Consider the following 15,152-nt stretch of genomic DNA (forward strand, 5'->3'; position numbering starts at 1 on the left):
GAGGGTGGGGCTTATCTTCAAAGAGAAAGGTGAGGCCCCCTCACAGGTGTCCTGGGTCCATGGGAGGGGCTTATTCTCAGTGTGGGGGAGGAGCTTCGCCTCAGGGGTGGGGCCTTAATCCAGCTGGTAGAGGGATTGCCGCTATTCCCCAGCAACCCTACCCCAGAGATGGCTGCATCTCAGCACCGGATGAGCCAGCCCTGCGTTGTGTTATGCGTAGCTGTTTCCCGGCTGCTCCTCAGTGCCAGGTGAGCCCTCCCCATGCGGTGTTATATGCAGCTGTTCCCCAGCTGTCCCACCCCAGAGGTGGCTGCATCTCAGAGCCAGGTGAGCCCTCCCCATTTAGCGTTATATGCAGCTGTTCCCCAGCTGTCCCACTCCAGAGGTGGCTGCATCTCAGAGCCAGGTGAGCCCTCCCCATGTGACGTTATAGACAGCTGTTCCCCAGCTGCCCCAAACCTTGTTTAATGCTAGCTAAGGTCAGATCAGTGCAAACCACAAGGGGCAGGTCTCCTGGGTTCCCTGACACCTTTCGCAGGGCGGGTCCTCCTTTCTCTGTGCTTCCCAACTTCAGAAAGGACATAGGGCACTGTCCTGCCGCCCAGGGTTAAGGTGCCAAGTGACTGTGAGGTGCTCAGATACTGTAGCAATGGGGGACAGAGAAGTACCTAAAATATAGATACCCCACCCCCCACAGCTCTAACCTACTAGCCACCACTCCCCTCCCAGAGCCAGGGAGAGAACCCAGGAGTCCTGGTCCCAGCGCTGGAGATAGAGGGCATCTATTGGCTGTGTTGATCGCCCGCCCCGTCCCATCCCATCCGGCTCCCGATTGGCCGAGCCGAGCCGTCTCCCCTTCCCATAGGAGGCTGCGCCGATCCACCCGCCCCCAAATTTAAAGGGGATTAGCTCCCCCTCCCCCCGGGAGAGCCGGACCGCAGGACCGGCTGCGCGGGGACAGACGGACGTGGAGGGAGAGGCTCGCTGCAAAGGTACCAGGGCCCCGCGCGAGCCACAGCTGGAGGGAGGGGAGAGCAGGGAGGACCCCCCCCCATTCCTGCCACATCTGGATCCAGCCACCAGTGCAGCTATTTAGGGAACCCCCCCATTCCCACCACATCTGGATGCAGGGACCAGTGTGGCTGCAGAGGGGGAATCCCATCCCTGGCCGCCTCTGGCCACATCTGGATGTCAGTGCTGGTCTCCCAGGATTCTTACTTTGGGGCGAGGGGGGGTATCAAGACATGTTGCTGGGGGGGGGGCTGGGGCCTGCCCCCCCACAGCATTCCTAGTTCTCAAGTTGGGGTGATGCGCATTCCACCCATTCAATACTACCTCCCTTCCACCCTCACCCTACTACCCCCCTGTGGCCCAGCGGTGCTCTGGAGTCCAGGGGTCCCAGGCTGGATCAGGCCCTGGTTGACCTATGTGAATCCTGGAAAATAGATAGATCAGTGTGCTAGGATTTGGGAAGATAGATGGCTAGATAGATAGATAAGTGTATGGAGATGGATAGATGGAGAGAGAGATGGGTACATATGGGGAGGGAGGGAGGGAGGGATGGAATGACAGATGGATGTTTATGGAGATGGATGGATAGATAAAGGGGTGTATATGGGGACAGATGGATCAGTGGGGGTGTATATGGCGATGGATGGATTGATAGAGGGGTGTGTAGGGGGATGGGGACATAGGTAGAGGGTGGTGCAGGGTGGATGGATGAATAGAATCATTGTAATGTCAGGCTGGAAAGGATCTTGGGAAGTCACCAAGTCCAGCCCCCTGTGCTGAGATAGGACCTTTCATCTAACCATCCACACATCCATCCATTCAGCTAACCATCCAACCATCCATTCATCCACACATTCATCTAACCAGCCATTCATCAACCAACCACACATCCATCCATGAAGCCAGCCAATCAAATATCCCAATATGTCTTGGCTCTTTCTGCTCTATGTCCTCTCTACCAGCTCCTGTCCATCCTGGTTCTCCTTGACTCCCCCACCCCTCCCTTCTCTTTCAGGCCCCAGCAATGGCCACTGTCACCCACCAGGAGTTCTACCAGCAGCTGCTGCAGGGCTGCATAATACCCACTGCCCAGCAGGGGCTGGAGCAGATCTGGCTCCTGCTGCTCATCTGCCTGGCATGCCGGCTGCTCTGGAGGCTGCGTAAGCAGGTGGCAGGGATGGATAGAGGACTGCAGGGAGGGTTGGTTGGAGGGAAGGAGAGATGCATGGAGGGTTGGTTGGAGGGAGGGATGGATGGATGGACATATGGACGGTGGGTTGGTTGGGGGATTCGTTGGATGCATGGAGAGTTGGATGAGTACATAGATGGCAGGTGGGTTGGATGGATGGCAGGTGGGTTGGATGCATGGAGGGCTGGTTGGAGGGATGGATGGATGGAAGGTGAGTTGGATGCATGGAGGGCTGGTTGGTGGGATGGAAGGTAGGTTGGTGGATTGGACGCATGGAGGGCTGGTTGGAGGGATGAATGGATGGAAGGTTGGTTGGATGCATGGAGGGCTGGTTGGTGGGATGGAAGGTAGGTTGGAGGGTTGGACGCATGGAGGACTGGTTGGTGGGATGGATGGATGGATGGCAGGTGGGTTGGATGCATGGAGGGCTGGTTGGAGGGATGAATGGATGGAAGGTAGGTTGGAGGGTTGGACGCATGGAGGGCTGGTTGGTGGGATGGATGGATGGAAGGTGGGTTGGATGCATGGAGGGCTGGTTGGAGGGATGGAAGGTAGGTTGGTGGATTGGACGCATGGAGGGCTGGTTGGAGGGATGAATGGATGGAAGGTAGGTTGGAGGGTTGGACGCATGGAGGGCTGGTTGGTGGGATGGATGGATGGAAGGTGGGTTGGAAGCATGGAGGGCTGGTTGGTGGGATGGAAGGTAGGTTGCTGGATTGGACGCATGGAGGGCTGGTTGGAGGGATAAATGGATGGAAGGTGGGTTGGAGGGTTGGACGCATGGAGGACTGGTTGGTGGGGTGGATGGATGGCAGGTGGGTTGGATGCATGGAGGGTTGGTTGGAGGGATGGAAGGTAGGTTGGAGGGTTGGACGCATAGAGGACTGGTTGGTGGGATGGAAGGTAAGTTGGAGGGTTGGACGCATGGAGGGCTGGTTGGAGGGATGGATGGATGGAAGGTGGGTTGGACGCATGGAGGACTGGTTGGTGGGATGGAAGGTAAGTTGGAGAGTTGGACGCATGGAGGGCTGGTTGGTGGGATGGAAGGTAGGTTGCTGGATTGGACGCATGGAGGGCTGGTTGGAGGGATGAATGGATGGAAGGTAGGTTGGAGGGTTGGACGCATGGAGGGCTGGTTGGTGGGATGGATGGATGGAAGGTGGGTTGGACGCATGGAGGGCTGGTTGGAGGGATGGAAGGTAGGTTGGAGGGTTGGACGCATAGAGGGCTGGTTGGTGGGATAGATGGATGGAAGGTGGGTTGGACGCATGGAGGACTGGTTGGTGGGATGGAAGGTAGGTTGGAGGGTTGGACGCATGGAGGGCTGGTTGGTGGGATGGATGGATGGAAGGTGGGTTGGACGCATGGAGGGCTGGATGGATGGACAGTTGGATGGATGGAAGTGTCCCCACCACAACTGCATGTCCCCCCTCCCCCAGCTCTGCCCGGCTATGCCAAGCACCTCAGCACAGTGGTCGGGGGGTTCTACGCCCTCCACCAGTTCTTCCAGCTGCAGATGGTCTGGGTGGTGCTGCTCAGCCTGCTGTGCTACCTGGTTCTCTTCCTGTGCCGGCACTCGGCCCACCGTGGGGTCTTCCTCTCCATCACCATCCTCATCTACCTCCTCATGGGGTGAGGCCTGCGGGGGAGTGGGGATGGGCCTGGGAAGGGGCACAGAGGGATTCTGGTCTGCAAAGATCTTCTGGGTGGGTGTGGGGTGAGGGAGGGGATGCATGATCCATGGAGAGGGGAAGGCCAGACCCATGAGGGGGACGGGTCCCTGAAGCCAGATGAGACCCCACAGCACCCCATAGGGACCCTAGCCGAGCCTAGCGAGTGGGAGGAGAAGTGGGAAGACTTGGGTGGAAGGCAGCCCTGGGGGTGGCGGGGTGCAGCGATGTCTGGGGAGGGGAGCCAGCCATTGGCTGGGAGGCTGGAGATCAGTTGATCTCACAGGGAGATCCCCACTCACCCCATTAGTTCCTCTCTCTGATACAGTCTCCATCTTTCTCTCTGGCAGGGAGATGCACATGGTGGATACCGTGACCTGGCATAAAATGAGAGGTGAGACTCTGGGAGTGGGACATGGGGCCTTTCCCCTCTAGGGGGTACTGGCTCCCTTCCACCCCCAGGGCAAGGCAGGCTGGCTGGTGGGCTGGCTGGCGGAGGGTGTGGGGCGCCAGGACACCTGGGTTCTATCTCCAGCTCTGGGAGGGGGGAGTCTCATGGTTAGAGCGGAGGGGGGTGGGCTGGGAGCCAGGACTCCAGGGTTCTCTCCCCTGTTGTCCCAGGGTACCCCACCCCCCGCCTGCCTCTCTCTCCGTGGCAGGGGCCCAGATGATTGTGGCGATGAAGGCCGTGTCCCTGGGCTTCGACCTGGACCGAGGGGAGCTCCCGGCTGTCCCCTCCCCCGTGGAGTTCATGGGCTACATCTACTTTGTGGGCACGGCCATCTTCGGGCCCTGGAGCCGCTTCCGCAGCTACCTCCAGGCGGTGGAGAGCCGGGCCCTGGTGAGAGTCCGGGTGTGGGAGGGGAACAGCGCCCCTGGTGGGCACACCCGGTACTGCACCTGGCAGCCTTTCCCCTTCAGTGGGCACCGGCTCCCCTGTGCCCCCAGGGTGGGGACTGGCTGGCTCGGGGGGTGGGGAATGGGGCAGGGGCCTGTTCCCTCCAGGGGGCACCGGCTCCCATCCAGCTCCAGGGCTGGGGAATGGGGCAGGGGCCTGTCCCCTCTAGGGGGCGCCGGCTTCCCTGTGCCCCGAGGGTGGGGTCTGGCTGGCTTGAGAGGGGGCATGACAGGACACGCTTGCTAAGAGGCCCTTCGCCCTGCAGAGCCTCCCCTGGCTGCGAAAGGTGTCCCGGAGCCTCCTCCTCTCCATCATCTGCCTCCTCGTCTCCACCTGCGTCGCCCCCTACCTGTTCTCGTACTTCATCCCACTCTACGGCTACCGGCAGCTGGGGAAGTGAGTGTGTGCATCCCCTCCCCTCGCCCTAGGGAACAGGGGTTAGACCCCACGACCTCCTGCTCCCTCCCACTCCGCAGCTGCAGGATCCTCCCAGTGTCCTCGAGGCCCCAGTTGGGAGAGAACCCAGGAGTCCTCACTTCAGCCCCCTGCTCTAACCCACTAGACCCCCCCACCCTTAACTGAGCCAGGGAGAGAACCCCAGGAGTCCTGGCTCCCTGCCCCAGCTGCTCTAACTACTAGACATCACTCCTCCTTCAGTTTTCCACCGGTATCTTGATCCCCTTGTTGCCCCCTCCAATGCCCAGCATCACCCCTCTGACCCCCGCGAGAGGCGCCTCGCTACCGCTGTGACTGAGAGCAGCCCCCAGGCCAGCATCGGTCTCTGTCTCTCTCTCTGTTTCTCACTCCTTTTCCCCTTCGCTCTGTGCTCCCGCTCCTTGCCCGGGGTCCCGCCGGCCTCAGGAGGAAGCGCAAGGCCAGGTAACGGCAGCCCTGGCGTGTGCCAGGTTGGGGGTTCGCTCGCGGGTCGTGCCACGGCTTGGCGAACAGCTCCTCCGAGCCGCGGCGCATCGGCCCCCTCGCTCCATGACTCGCTCACCCTCTGGCCTTGCCGTCCCACAGCTGGTTTGTTGCTGCAGTGGCTCATTTGCGCCGCCCCGCCCCCCGCCCCCCCGGCACTGAGGTCCTGAATCTCTGGCCAGGCTTCACTGCCCGGCTGCCACGGCCTGCAGCTGCGTTCGCTCGGAGGTCTGAGGTTCTCAGTGGCTCAGCCATGGCTGGCTCCATGGCCCTGTGGCTTCTCCCGCGGCTTGGTGGCTAGCTCCCTGAGTCACTCGCTGTGTGCCCCCATGGCTGGCTCCATGGCTTGGTGGCTAGCTCCCTGAGTTACTCACTGCATGCCCCCATGGCTAGCTCGCTCTGTGGCGGGCTCGCTCCGTGGCTTATTGGTTGGCTTGCATCGTGGCTTGGTAGTTGGCTCGCTCTGTGTCCGCCTGGCTTCGTGATTGGCTTGCTCCGTGGCCGGCTTGCTCTGTGGCTGCCTCACTCCATGACTCTGTGGTCAGCTCGCTCCGTGGCCGACTTGCTCTGTGAGTCGGTGGCCGGCTCGCTCTGTGGCTGCCTCGCTCAGTGGCTTGGTAGTTGCCTCGCTCTGTGGCTGCCTCGCTCCGTGACTCGGTGGCCGGTTTGCTCCCTGCATGGCACCGTGGTTCTCCACCTGATAGTTTCTCCTTGAATTTCCCGGGTTCTGTCTCTGCCCACACCACTCAGGGGCTTGGCAGTGAGGTGAATGGGAGACTGGCCACGGTGAGAGCCGGGCTCTGCCCCTCTCTGGGAGCAGGGTTCCCGTGGGCTGACCCCCATCCCCCCAACCTACGCAGGTGGCTCCGGGCCTACGAAAGCGCCATCTCCTTCCACTTCAGCAGCTACTTTGTGGGATTCCTCTCCGAGGCCACGGCCACGCTAGCTGGAGCGGGATTCACCGAGGAGAAGGACAACCTCAAATGGTGAGTAGTGGGGGAGAGAACCCAGGCATCCGGGCTCCCCTCTTTGCACCTGCCACCTGCCCACTCTAACCACTAGCCCCCACTCCACGAGCCAAGGAGAGAACCGAGGAGTCCTGGCCCCCAGCCCCCCTGCTCTAACCACTGGACCCCACCGCCCTCCCAGGGCTGGGGAGAGAACCCAGGCATCCTGACTGCTCACTCTCTCTCTTGGCAGGGACCTGACAGTGTCCCGACCCTTGAATGTTGAGCTGCCCCGATCGATGGTGGAAGTCGTCACCAGCTGGAACCTGCCCATGTCCAGTTGGCTCAACTCCTGTAAGGTCCACTAGGGGGTGCTGGGGTGAGCAGGGCAGAAGCTGGCTGTGGGGGGAGCTCCCAGCTATTCCATCCCTGATCTCTCCCAGCAGGGGGCGTTGTGGGGCACGGGGGAGGGGGTGGAATCTCCTGGCTATTCCATCCCTGATCTCTCCCAGCAGGGGGTGCTGTGGGGTGCAGGGGGGCAGGAATCTCCTGGCTATTCCATCCCTGATCTCTCCCAGCAGGGGGCGCTGTGGGGAGCAGGGCAGTTTGGTAGATTTACACCCCTCCTCCCCCCGGTGTTTCCTTGCAGATGTCTTTAAGAACAGCTTGCAACTGGGGACTTTCTCCGCTGTCATTGTCACGTACGCCGCCAGCGCCCTGCTGCATGTAAGTTTTGAGGGGATTGGGGAGAGGGGGGCAAATGGGGGAGCAGCCCCTGCCCCAGCTGGCCACTGGCTGATGTCTCCCCCTCTCCTCATCCTCAACCCCAGGGACTCAGCTTCCACCTGGCTGCTGTGCTGCTTTCTCTGGGATTCATCACCTACGTGGAGCATGGTAAGTTTCCCAAGGGCCTGTACCCTTGAAGAGCTGGCGGCTCTGTGGCATATACCCCGTAGTGCTCCCTGCCTGAGGGAGATTCTCCATCTGCCTTTGGAGGGGTTGTGTGACGACATGATCTGTGCGGGGGGAGGGGGGTAAATACACACATCCACACAGAGCAGGGCTCATCCCCTCCTCTAGGGGGTAGCAGGGACACAGACACTGTGCAGCGATGTGTGTCCTATGCCCTGTACTGTCACACACACCCCAGGGGGATTCTCCTCAATCTCCAGGGCCAGTGTCCTGCTCTCACATCTTTCTTTTCTCCCAAGTCCTCCGGAAGCGCCTCTCCGTCATCTTTGACGCCTGTCTCCTCTCCAAGCGCTGCCCGCCCGGCTGTCCCCACCGCCATAACACGGTGAGCCCACACCTGGGTTCAGTCCCCAGCTCTGGGAGCAGAGTGGGGTCTAGTGGGTTAAAGCGGGCGGGCTGGGAGCTAGGACTCCTGGGTTCTCTCCCTGTCTCTGGGAGGGCAGTGGGGTCTAGTGGTTAGAGCAGGGGGGCTGGGAGCCAGGATTCCTGTGTTCTGTCCTTAGGCAGGAGGTGAGTGCAGGGTGACAGGGGTCTCCCTGGGGTTGGTAGAGGATTGGAAGGGAAGGACATGGGTGGGGGTCTCTGAACTGGGATCTTTCTCTTGCAGAATCTCTGGGTTCGGCTGCTGAACCTGCTTTTCGGCACTCTGGCTGTCTTCCACCTCGCCTACTTGGGCTCACTCTTCGACATTGACGCTGATGACATTGTAGAGGAGCAGGTAGGGTGGTGAAGTCCAACTGTACATCAGTCATCAGCAGAAACAGGCAGCGCTACCCTCCTGATCTCTGACTGTACCTCAGACATCCCAGGACACAGGGCCCTGTACCTAGCTGGGATCCAACTGTATCTCGGTCAGCCCCAAGAACAGGCAGCCCAGCCTTCTGCTTTCTGATTGTATGTCACTCACCCCAGGGAACAGGCATCCCTATTGTCCAGATTTTTGATTGTACCTCAGTCCTTGCCTTGATGGGATCTCCCTGTACCTTGTCACCACAGGGACAGGTGTTCGTACCCTCTAACTCTCAGCTGTACCTGAGTCACAGGCAGCCCAACCCACTGGGCTCCCGACTGTCCCCCAGCGCCCCAGGACACAGGCGTTCTTTCCCCCAACTGTAGCATCTCTCTCCGCTGCAGGGTTACAGCATGTCCTACACCATCTATAAGTGGTCGGAGCTGAGCTGGGCCAGCCACTGGGTCACCTTCGGCTGTTGGGTCTTCTACCGCCTCATCGGCTGAGCTGGACTGGGACACAGAGACACCAGGATGTGGGGAGTGTCCTGGTGTGATCTGACTGTACCTCCCCCAGCCCCTGCTAAGACCATCGGACACATCCTCAAGAGCTGGCGGGCTTCAGTTGGGGCATCTGGCACCAGGGCATGAGCAGGAGGGGATGGGCATCAGGGACTGTGGCCCCATGGGGAATCACAGTCCCTGTCCCCTGCTCACTGGCCAGCCATTAACCTCTCCCTGCCTTGAAGTGAACTGGACGGCCAAGAACTGTACGATGGATCTGGATCCCACTACTGCCACCGTCTTATAGGTGCAGAGAGAGGGAACAGCCGCCATAGAAGGTGACTCCTATCTGTGCATCTCCCCCGCTGAAACAACACGACCTGGTCCTCTCTAGGAACTGGAGGACTGAGATCTCTATAGTTGATTCAGCCCCCCCACAGCTCCCCCTGTGTTGTTTGAATGGAGAGAACAGACACCACAGAGAGCGACCTCTATTCATGCATCCCCCCCACCTATATAACATCTCCTGGTCCTCTCTAGGAACTGGAGGACCGAGATTTCTATGGTCAGTTTGGCTCCCACGCCTCCCACCATGTTGTAGGAGCAGAGTGAGAGAACAAACACCATGGAGAATGACCACACACACTCCATTCACCATGCCCTGGTCCTCTCTAGGAACTGGAGGATCGAGATCTCTGTGGTTGATTCCGATCCCACTCTGTTGTCGCAGCAGAGAGAAAAGGGACACTGCCACCCAAGGAAGGACACACCCCGGCCCCCGCCCAGAACTCCTCCCCATGCAGCATCCCCTCTAGGACCTGCACGACCAAGAACTCTGTGAGTTTATATGGCCCAAGTTACAGCTGCTACCCCATTCCCACCCCCAAACCTGCCAGGGGTGGGGGACAGGAAAGTACTGTACTTAGCTTAGAAAAAGGGATTTTTTTAAACAGAAAACTCCCGAGTATCGGATTTGTTACCTGTAAAATAAATTTTAAAAACAATGTATGCGCAGAACCATACTGCCTCCTGCTGGCTGGATTGCTTAATGAGCCATTCATGCTTTAATAATAATGCGTCGTTAATCAATGGTGGGGCTTCTCATTTCAAACTCAAGCCTTTTGCACCCATTCATGCTTCACAATTAATGACATAATGCAAATTATTATTATCACCAGGACCAGGTCCCCTGTTGCAATGAGGGCTGCCCGGCCCCCCCATATCTCCCCACCAGACTGAGACTGGGGGCCTCCATTGTGCCAGGTGTCAGACAGACACCCCCACTGAGAGCAGAGCCCCATCACACCAGGTGCTAGAGTAACCCACTCGACCCCGCTCCCCTCCCAGGGCTGGGGATAGAACCCAGGAGTCGTGAGCTCTTCATCCAGTAGCAGAGAGTTCCACAGGCCTCAGCCACCGAACCATTCACCGCTGCCTAGCAAGTGGAGGAAGCCGGACTTGGACCCCGTTACCTGGCGCTCACACCTGGGCTGGGTCAATGATTGATTAATACGGTGACTAACGAGGAAGGTTCCTTCCTTGGGGGGGGGCAGAGGAAGCTGGAAACAGAATCAAGGACGCCAGGCAGTGTCTGAAGAGAGGGGAGGAGAGGGCAGAAATGGCACGACCCCAAAACTGCACCCACCACAGCGGCCAGTTCCCCCTGTCCTCAGAGATCTTCCAAGGTGGGACCCAGACATCCGGGCGCCCCGAGGACCAGAGTGGAGGGTGGGGGAGCATGCAGCCGGGGGGAGGGAATCAGGCCCGAATGGAGGGGGACTCCCTGAGGGAGGGGTCAGCCCACAGAGGGCACTTTGGGGGAGCAGGAGCACTGTGGGGCTCAGGCTCACCCCACCTCACTCTCTGCCTTCACCCTCCATCCCCCAGTGTTCCAAGCCCAGCTATGGATCTTCCTCATTCCCACAGCCCTGGGCCTGGTGCAGCTGGGCCTGTTCCTAGAGCAGACGGGCTTCTTTCTACGCCGCCTGGGCACCTCCCGCAGAACCAGCCTCTCCCTCTGGATTCTGGGGGTCTACCCGGTAAGGCAGGAGAGAACCCAGGAGTCCAGGCTCCCAGCCCCTCCCCCCTCACCAGTAGACCCTCCCCTCCCAGAGCCTGAGAGAACTCAGGAGTCCAGGCTCCCAGCCCTGCCCTGCTCCAACCCATTAGACCCCACTCCCTTTTCAGACCTGGGGCTAGAACCCAGGTGTCCTGGCCCCCAGCCCCGCACTGATCTAACCACTAGACCCCACTCCCTCCCCAGAGCTAGGGATGGAACCCAGGAGTCCGGGCTCCCCTGACACTGTTCTCTGCTCCATCCTCAGGTGTTCAGCATCATGTCCCTTATTGGCATGTACATCCCCCGATCCTCCTTCGTCTGCAACTTTGTTGCGAATATGTGAGTGTCCGGGAAGCAGGGGGCGGGACTTCAGTTAAAGAGATGGGGCAGAGTGAGGCAGTGTTATGTGCGGCTGTTCCCCAGCTGCTCTGCCCCAGAGGTGGCTGCATCTCAGCACCAGGCGAGCCATCCCTGTGCAGCATTGTATGTGGCTGTTTCCTGGCTGCCCCACCCCAGAGGTGGCTGCATCTCAGCACCGGGCAATCTGTCCCTGTGCAGTGTTACATGCAGCTGTACCCCCAGCTGTCCCACCCCAGCATCAGCAGCATCTCAATGCCACCTTTCCTGCCCCGTCTCTGCAGCTACCACTCCATCACCCTGTGGAAATTCCTGGACCTGGTGACCAATTTCTTCGGGGGTTCGGCCCGCATGGTCCAGCGCCTACAGGGTCAGCACGTGGCCCCAAACCCCTTCCCCTGCTGCTGCTGCTGCTGTCTCCCCAACATTTCCACCAGCTGGTAAGTGCCCGGCCCTGCTTGTCCTGCACCCCTCAGCTAGATGCCAAGTCAGTGCCCCAGGCAGCAGCGCAAGCGGACGCCCAGCTTCTGGCAGGTCCTTAGACCTTGGCAAGCCAAGCACCCCGCTGTGCCCAGGTCTCCAGCCGCAGCCATGGCGGGTTCCCGTGCCCGGCTGGCCTCGCACCCCCCCCAGATGTGGGTCAGGTTCTTCTGTTGTTCCAAGGCACATGGGTTTGACGTGCTAGTCCCCTAACCCGGAGCCACAATGGGCCCCTTTAGATTAGAATTGATGACTCCAGAGTGGGTCATCAGTAGATCTCCAAGCACCTTACACAGATTGAAACAACCACTCCACCTGGATTCCTCGGCTCTCCCCGTCCCTGAGATCCCCCATTCAGCCCGTTTCCCATGGTCTCTTCCAAACCTTCCCAACTGCCTGCCTGGCCCACCACTGGCATATGGGACACCCACTCCACCCCCTCCCCCCTTGGAGAGATCAGCCCCTTTGCACCCAACCGGGAGCCAGACGAAGCAAGAAGGGAAACTGAGGCACGCCTCGGGTCCACCCACATTCCTACCTTCTCCATTCGGGGCTGCGGCAAGGCTGGGACCTCTCTCCCTGAGTCAGGCAAGGCAGCCCAAGGAGAAGATGGATCATCTCAATCTCTCCCATTGAAGTTGTTCCCTCATTGGAGCAGGGGCTCTGGTCGCTGGGTCTCCCAACCCCCAGTGCCATAACCACTAGGCTACACTGTCATTCTCGCTCTGGGGCCCTGTGGCTGAGTGCAGGAGGTGGACCTGTCATCTAGGGAGTCCCCTTAGGCTGGTCACCCCCCGTGTCTCACCCGCTCTTCATCCGCAAGGTCCAACCTACGCTGGATGACCCTGGCCGTGTACCAGCTGTCCCTCATCAGGACCATCCTCTTCTTCGTCACACTCATCCTCTGGACCGACGAGAAGTACGACTACGGTGATGTGAGTCGCTCTGGCCCCATGTCGTCCTCTCCCCCTCCCCGGTATGGGGTGGGCAGACTGCTCGGGGTAGAGGGGGTAACTCGTCCACCAAGGGCAGGGAATGGCGACACCAGCTTAGCATTGGGGTTGGGTGTTAAGATGGTGTGTAGGTTGGGGTGGGTCAACTGTTACCCAGGGGTGTAGCATCAGATGTTACCCTTGGGCATTGGGTTGGATGTTACCCTAGGGCATTGGGCTGGGCCGGGCACTATCCTTGGACATGGGATTGGCTTGAGGTGGGGCACTACCCTTGGGCATTGTTCTGAGGCTGGGCACTACACTTGGGTATTGGGCTGGGCATTACCCTTGGGCATCAGGTTCAGCTGACTTCGGCATTACTCATCAGAGTTGGGTTGACCGTTACCCCTGGGTGTTGGGCAGAGATTGGGCATCACCCTCAAGCTCGAACTGAACGTTACCCCCAGACATTGGGATGGGTGGAACGTTATCCTTGGGCATTGGGCAGAGGCTGGACTTTACCGGTGGGTGTTGGGCAAGGTTGGGCATTACTCATGGCCATGGGGTTGTGTTGAGTTTGGGTGTTCTCCCTAGGCATGAGGCTTACCCCAGGGCGCTGGGCACTACTTGGGGGCATGGAGTTGGGTTGATCATTATCCTTGGGCCTGGGGTGGGGTTGGATTGAGGTTTCGGTGTTATCTGGGGCATAGGGTTGAGCTGAAGATGGGCGTTACCCTTGGGGGAGTGAGCTGGCTGGGCGTTCCCCTTGGGCGTGGGGCCGGGCGTTACCCTACAGAGGGAGGGGGCCTGACAGACCACCCAGCCCCATCATCTGGCACACGGCCTCTCCTGCAGGTGAGCTACACCAACCCCAACTCCTACATCAACGCCATCATCGGGATCTCTACCCTGCTGTCCTTCTACGGCTACCTGCTCTTCTACAAGGCCACCAAGCCGGCCCTGGCCGGCTACAACCTGCGTTCCAAGTTCGTCTGCATCATCCTGGTCCTTGTGGTGGGGGCTGAGGAAACCGAGTCAGGTTTAAGAGAAATAGTTTACCAGGAAACCGATGAGCAGAGTCATTTTCATATCTGATGCAATGAAACGTAGAATTTCTGCAGAGTTCCCCTCTGACTATGCTAGGATGACTCAGGCTACGTCTACTCTACAAAATTAAGTCGACCTAACTTATGTCGGCTACAGCCACTGCGGTAATTATTGCAGCTTTTCATGTCCATACCCGCTCCCAGAGTGAGTCCACCCGCAGCAATCCCCGGGGCGGCGCTAGGGGGCGCCATGCTGGGAGGGGGGCAAGGGGCGCTCTCCCCTGGCAGCCAGTGGCAGGCACTAGGGGGCGCCGTTCTAACCTCACCGTTCTCCCTTCCCAGTTATCTATTACTACTCCCTGGTGGTGGAGATGTTTCTCATCAGCCTCTTCGCCCATTACTGTTTCCGACGGGAGGAACTCACCCCGGAGAGCCCCACCGGCACCAAGAACCAGGCCTCCCAGACGCAGGCGCTTCCTAGAGGCGCTGGGGAGGACAGCGCCTCCCTGACAGGCTTCAACCCCTGCTGCTCCCCCGCTGAGAGCCTCTGCCGAATCGAGCACACGCCACTGGATCGCTTCCATTTCAGCCCCGGCTTCCCCCGACCCAGCAGGGGACTGGGCCAGGGCTGGCCAGCTGGAACTCCCCTGGGGGCCCTCGAGATGGGAGAGCTGAGTCCCGGGGTCCCAGTGAATGGGTCTCCCCCCAGGAAAACCAACGCCCACCCCAAAGGAGTCCAGAACCAACCCGGCACCCCTGACATCACCATGGTATAAGCAGGACCCCACCCCACATGGGGCAGGGAGCAGCAGAGGTAGAAGACAGATGGTGTTAATCTGTGGAACTCCCTGCTACAGGAGACTGCAGGAGGTGACGCTTCCCAAGAGGATGGGGGGGACTGGTTGACCCCCAGAAAGAATGGGGATCAGACAGGAGCTGGACATCAAATGCTAAGTGCTGTTGTATAATTGGGGTGATTTAGGGCAGACCCCCTGTTCTTATGAATGGTGGGGGATATGAAACTGCTGTGTCATGGGAGGCCTCTCTGTCTACCCAGCACGGCTGCTAAGTCTTTAAGCAGATACCTCCCAGAGGACGCACCGGAAGAGCCACTCAAGCGAGGCAGAGCGGGAGAGGGGCACCTGTGTTATTTCGGAGGGTGTCTGCATTTCTCATTAATATCGTGTCTGACCCTGTTTCCCTGGCTGCATCTAGGGCAGGCAAAGGAGGCTCAGAGTACACAGACCACCAGCTCTTTGGAGTGGGGCCCGTCGCTCTGTTCTGGGCTAGGACAGGGCTGTGGGGAAGCGGGCCAGAGCTAGGGGTGTGCCATTAACTCCCAAAATAAAGCAACACAGGCTGAGACAGTCTCTCCAGTGCCGGGTACAAAGGGGCAAAGGGAAGGACGGAGGGAAGAAGCTGCCACTGTTAACCAGCGGA

The 15,152-nt window shown here is 59.6% G+C and overlaps 2 protein-coding genes across 4 annotated transcripts; both read left to right on the forward strand.

Annotated features, from left to right (window-relative positions):
* The first annotated feature begins 99 nt into the window (after window positions 1–99).
* PORCN (porcupine O-acyltransferase) lies at window positions 100–10,061 on the forward strand. Of its 3 annotated transcripts, none has more exons than XM_030547327.1 (14): window positions 100–992; window positions 2,027–2,171; window positions 3,640–3,832; window positions 4,221–4,264; window positions 4,530–4,711; window positions 5,034–5,164; window positions 5,630–5,647; window positions 6,547–6,672; window positions 6,887–6,987; window positions 7,283–7,359; window positions 7,464–7,527; window positions 7,845–7,930; window positions 8,213–8,323; window positions 8,740–10,061. In XM_030547327.1, the coding sequence occupies exons 2-14, from the start codon at window positions 2,036–2,038 to the stop codon at window positions 8,839–8,841; spliced, it is 1,371 nt and encodes a 456-aa protein (XP_030403187.1). In that variant the 5' UTR covers window positions 100–992; window positions 2,027–2,035; the 3' UTR covers window positions 8,842–10,061. The 3 variants fall into 3 exon arrangements, with proteins under 3 accessions (XP_030403187.1, XP_030403185.1, XP_030403186.1); XM_030547325.1 differs by having other exon boundaries at window positions 100–248; XM_030547326.1 differs by lacking the exon at window positions 5,630–5,647 and having other exon boundaries at window positions 100–248.
* A 395-nt stretch (window positions 10,062–10,456) lies between these two features.
* On the forward strand, window positions 10,457–15,110 carry LOC115643311 (organic solute transporter subunit alpha-like). The gene is made up of 6 exons (XM_030547190.1): window positions 10,457–10,523; window positions 10,726–10,877; window positions 11,163–11,236; window positions 11,539–11,694; window positions 12,558–12,669; window positions 13,522–15,110. The coding sequence occupies exons 1-6, from the start codon at window positions 10,457–10,459 to the stop codon at window positions 13,759–13,761; spliced, it is 801 nt and encodes a 266-aa protein (XP_030403050.1). The 3' UTR covers window positions 13,762–15,110.
* Window positions 15,111–15,152: the final 42 nt, after the last annotated feature.

The sequence above is a fragment of the Gopherus evgoodei genome, unplaced genomic scaffold, assembly GCF_007399415.2.
Source record: "Gopherus evgoodei ecotype Sinaloan lineage unplaced genomic scaffold, rGopEvg1_v1.p scaffold_57_arrow_ctg1, whole genome shotgun sequence".
Classification (NCBI taxonomy): Eukaryota; Metazoa; Chordata; order Testudines; family Testudinidae; genus Gopherus; species Gopherus evgoodei.

Excerpts from the sequence above, each read along its gene's own strand:
- PORCN (XM_030547325.1), top strand. The coding sequence starts at position 213 with ATGCGTAGCTGTTTCCCGGCTGCTCCTCAGTGCCAG. Across the intron at positions 7,360-7,463 it reads CCGCCAGCGCCCTGCTGCAT|GGACTCAGCTTCCACCTGGC; the intron begins GTAAGTTTTGAG and ends CCTCAACCCCAG. Across the intron at positions 8,324-8,739 it reads ATGACATTGTAGAGGAGCAG|GGTTACAGCATGTCCTACAC; the intron begins GTAGGGTGGTGA and ends TCTCCGCTGCAG.
- LOC115643311 (XM_030547190.1), top strand. The coding sequence starts at position 10,457 with ATGGCACGACCCCAAAACTGCACCCACCACAGCGGCCAGTTCCCCCTG. Across the intron at positions 11,237-11,538 it reads TGCAACTTTGTTGCGAATAT|CTACCACTCCATCACCCTGT; the intron begins GTGAGTGTCCGG and ends CCGTCTCTGCAG. Across the intron at positions 11,695-12,557 it reads CCCAACATTTCCACCAGCTG|GTCCAACCTACGCTGGATGA; the intron begins GTAAGTGCCCGG and ends TTCATCCGCAAG.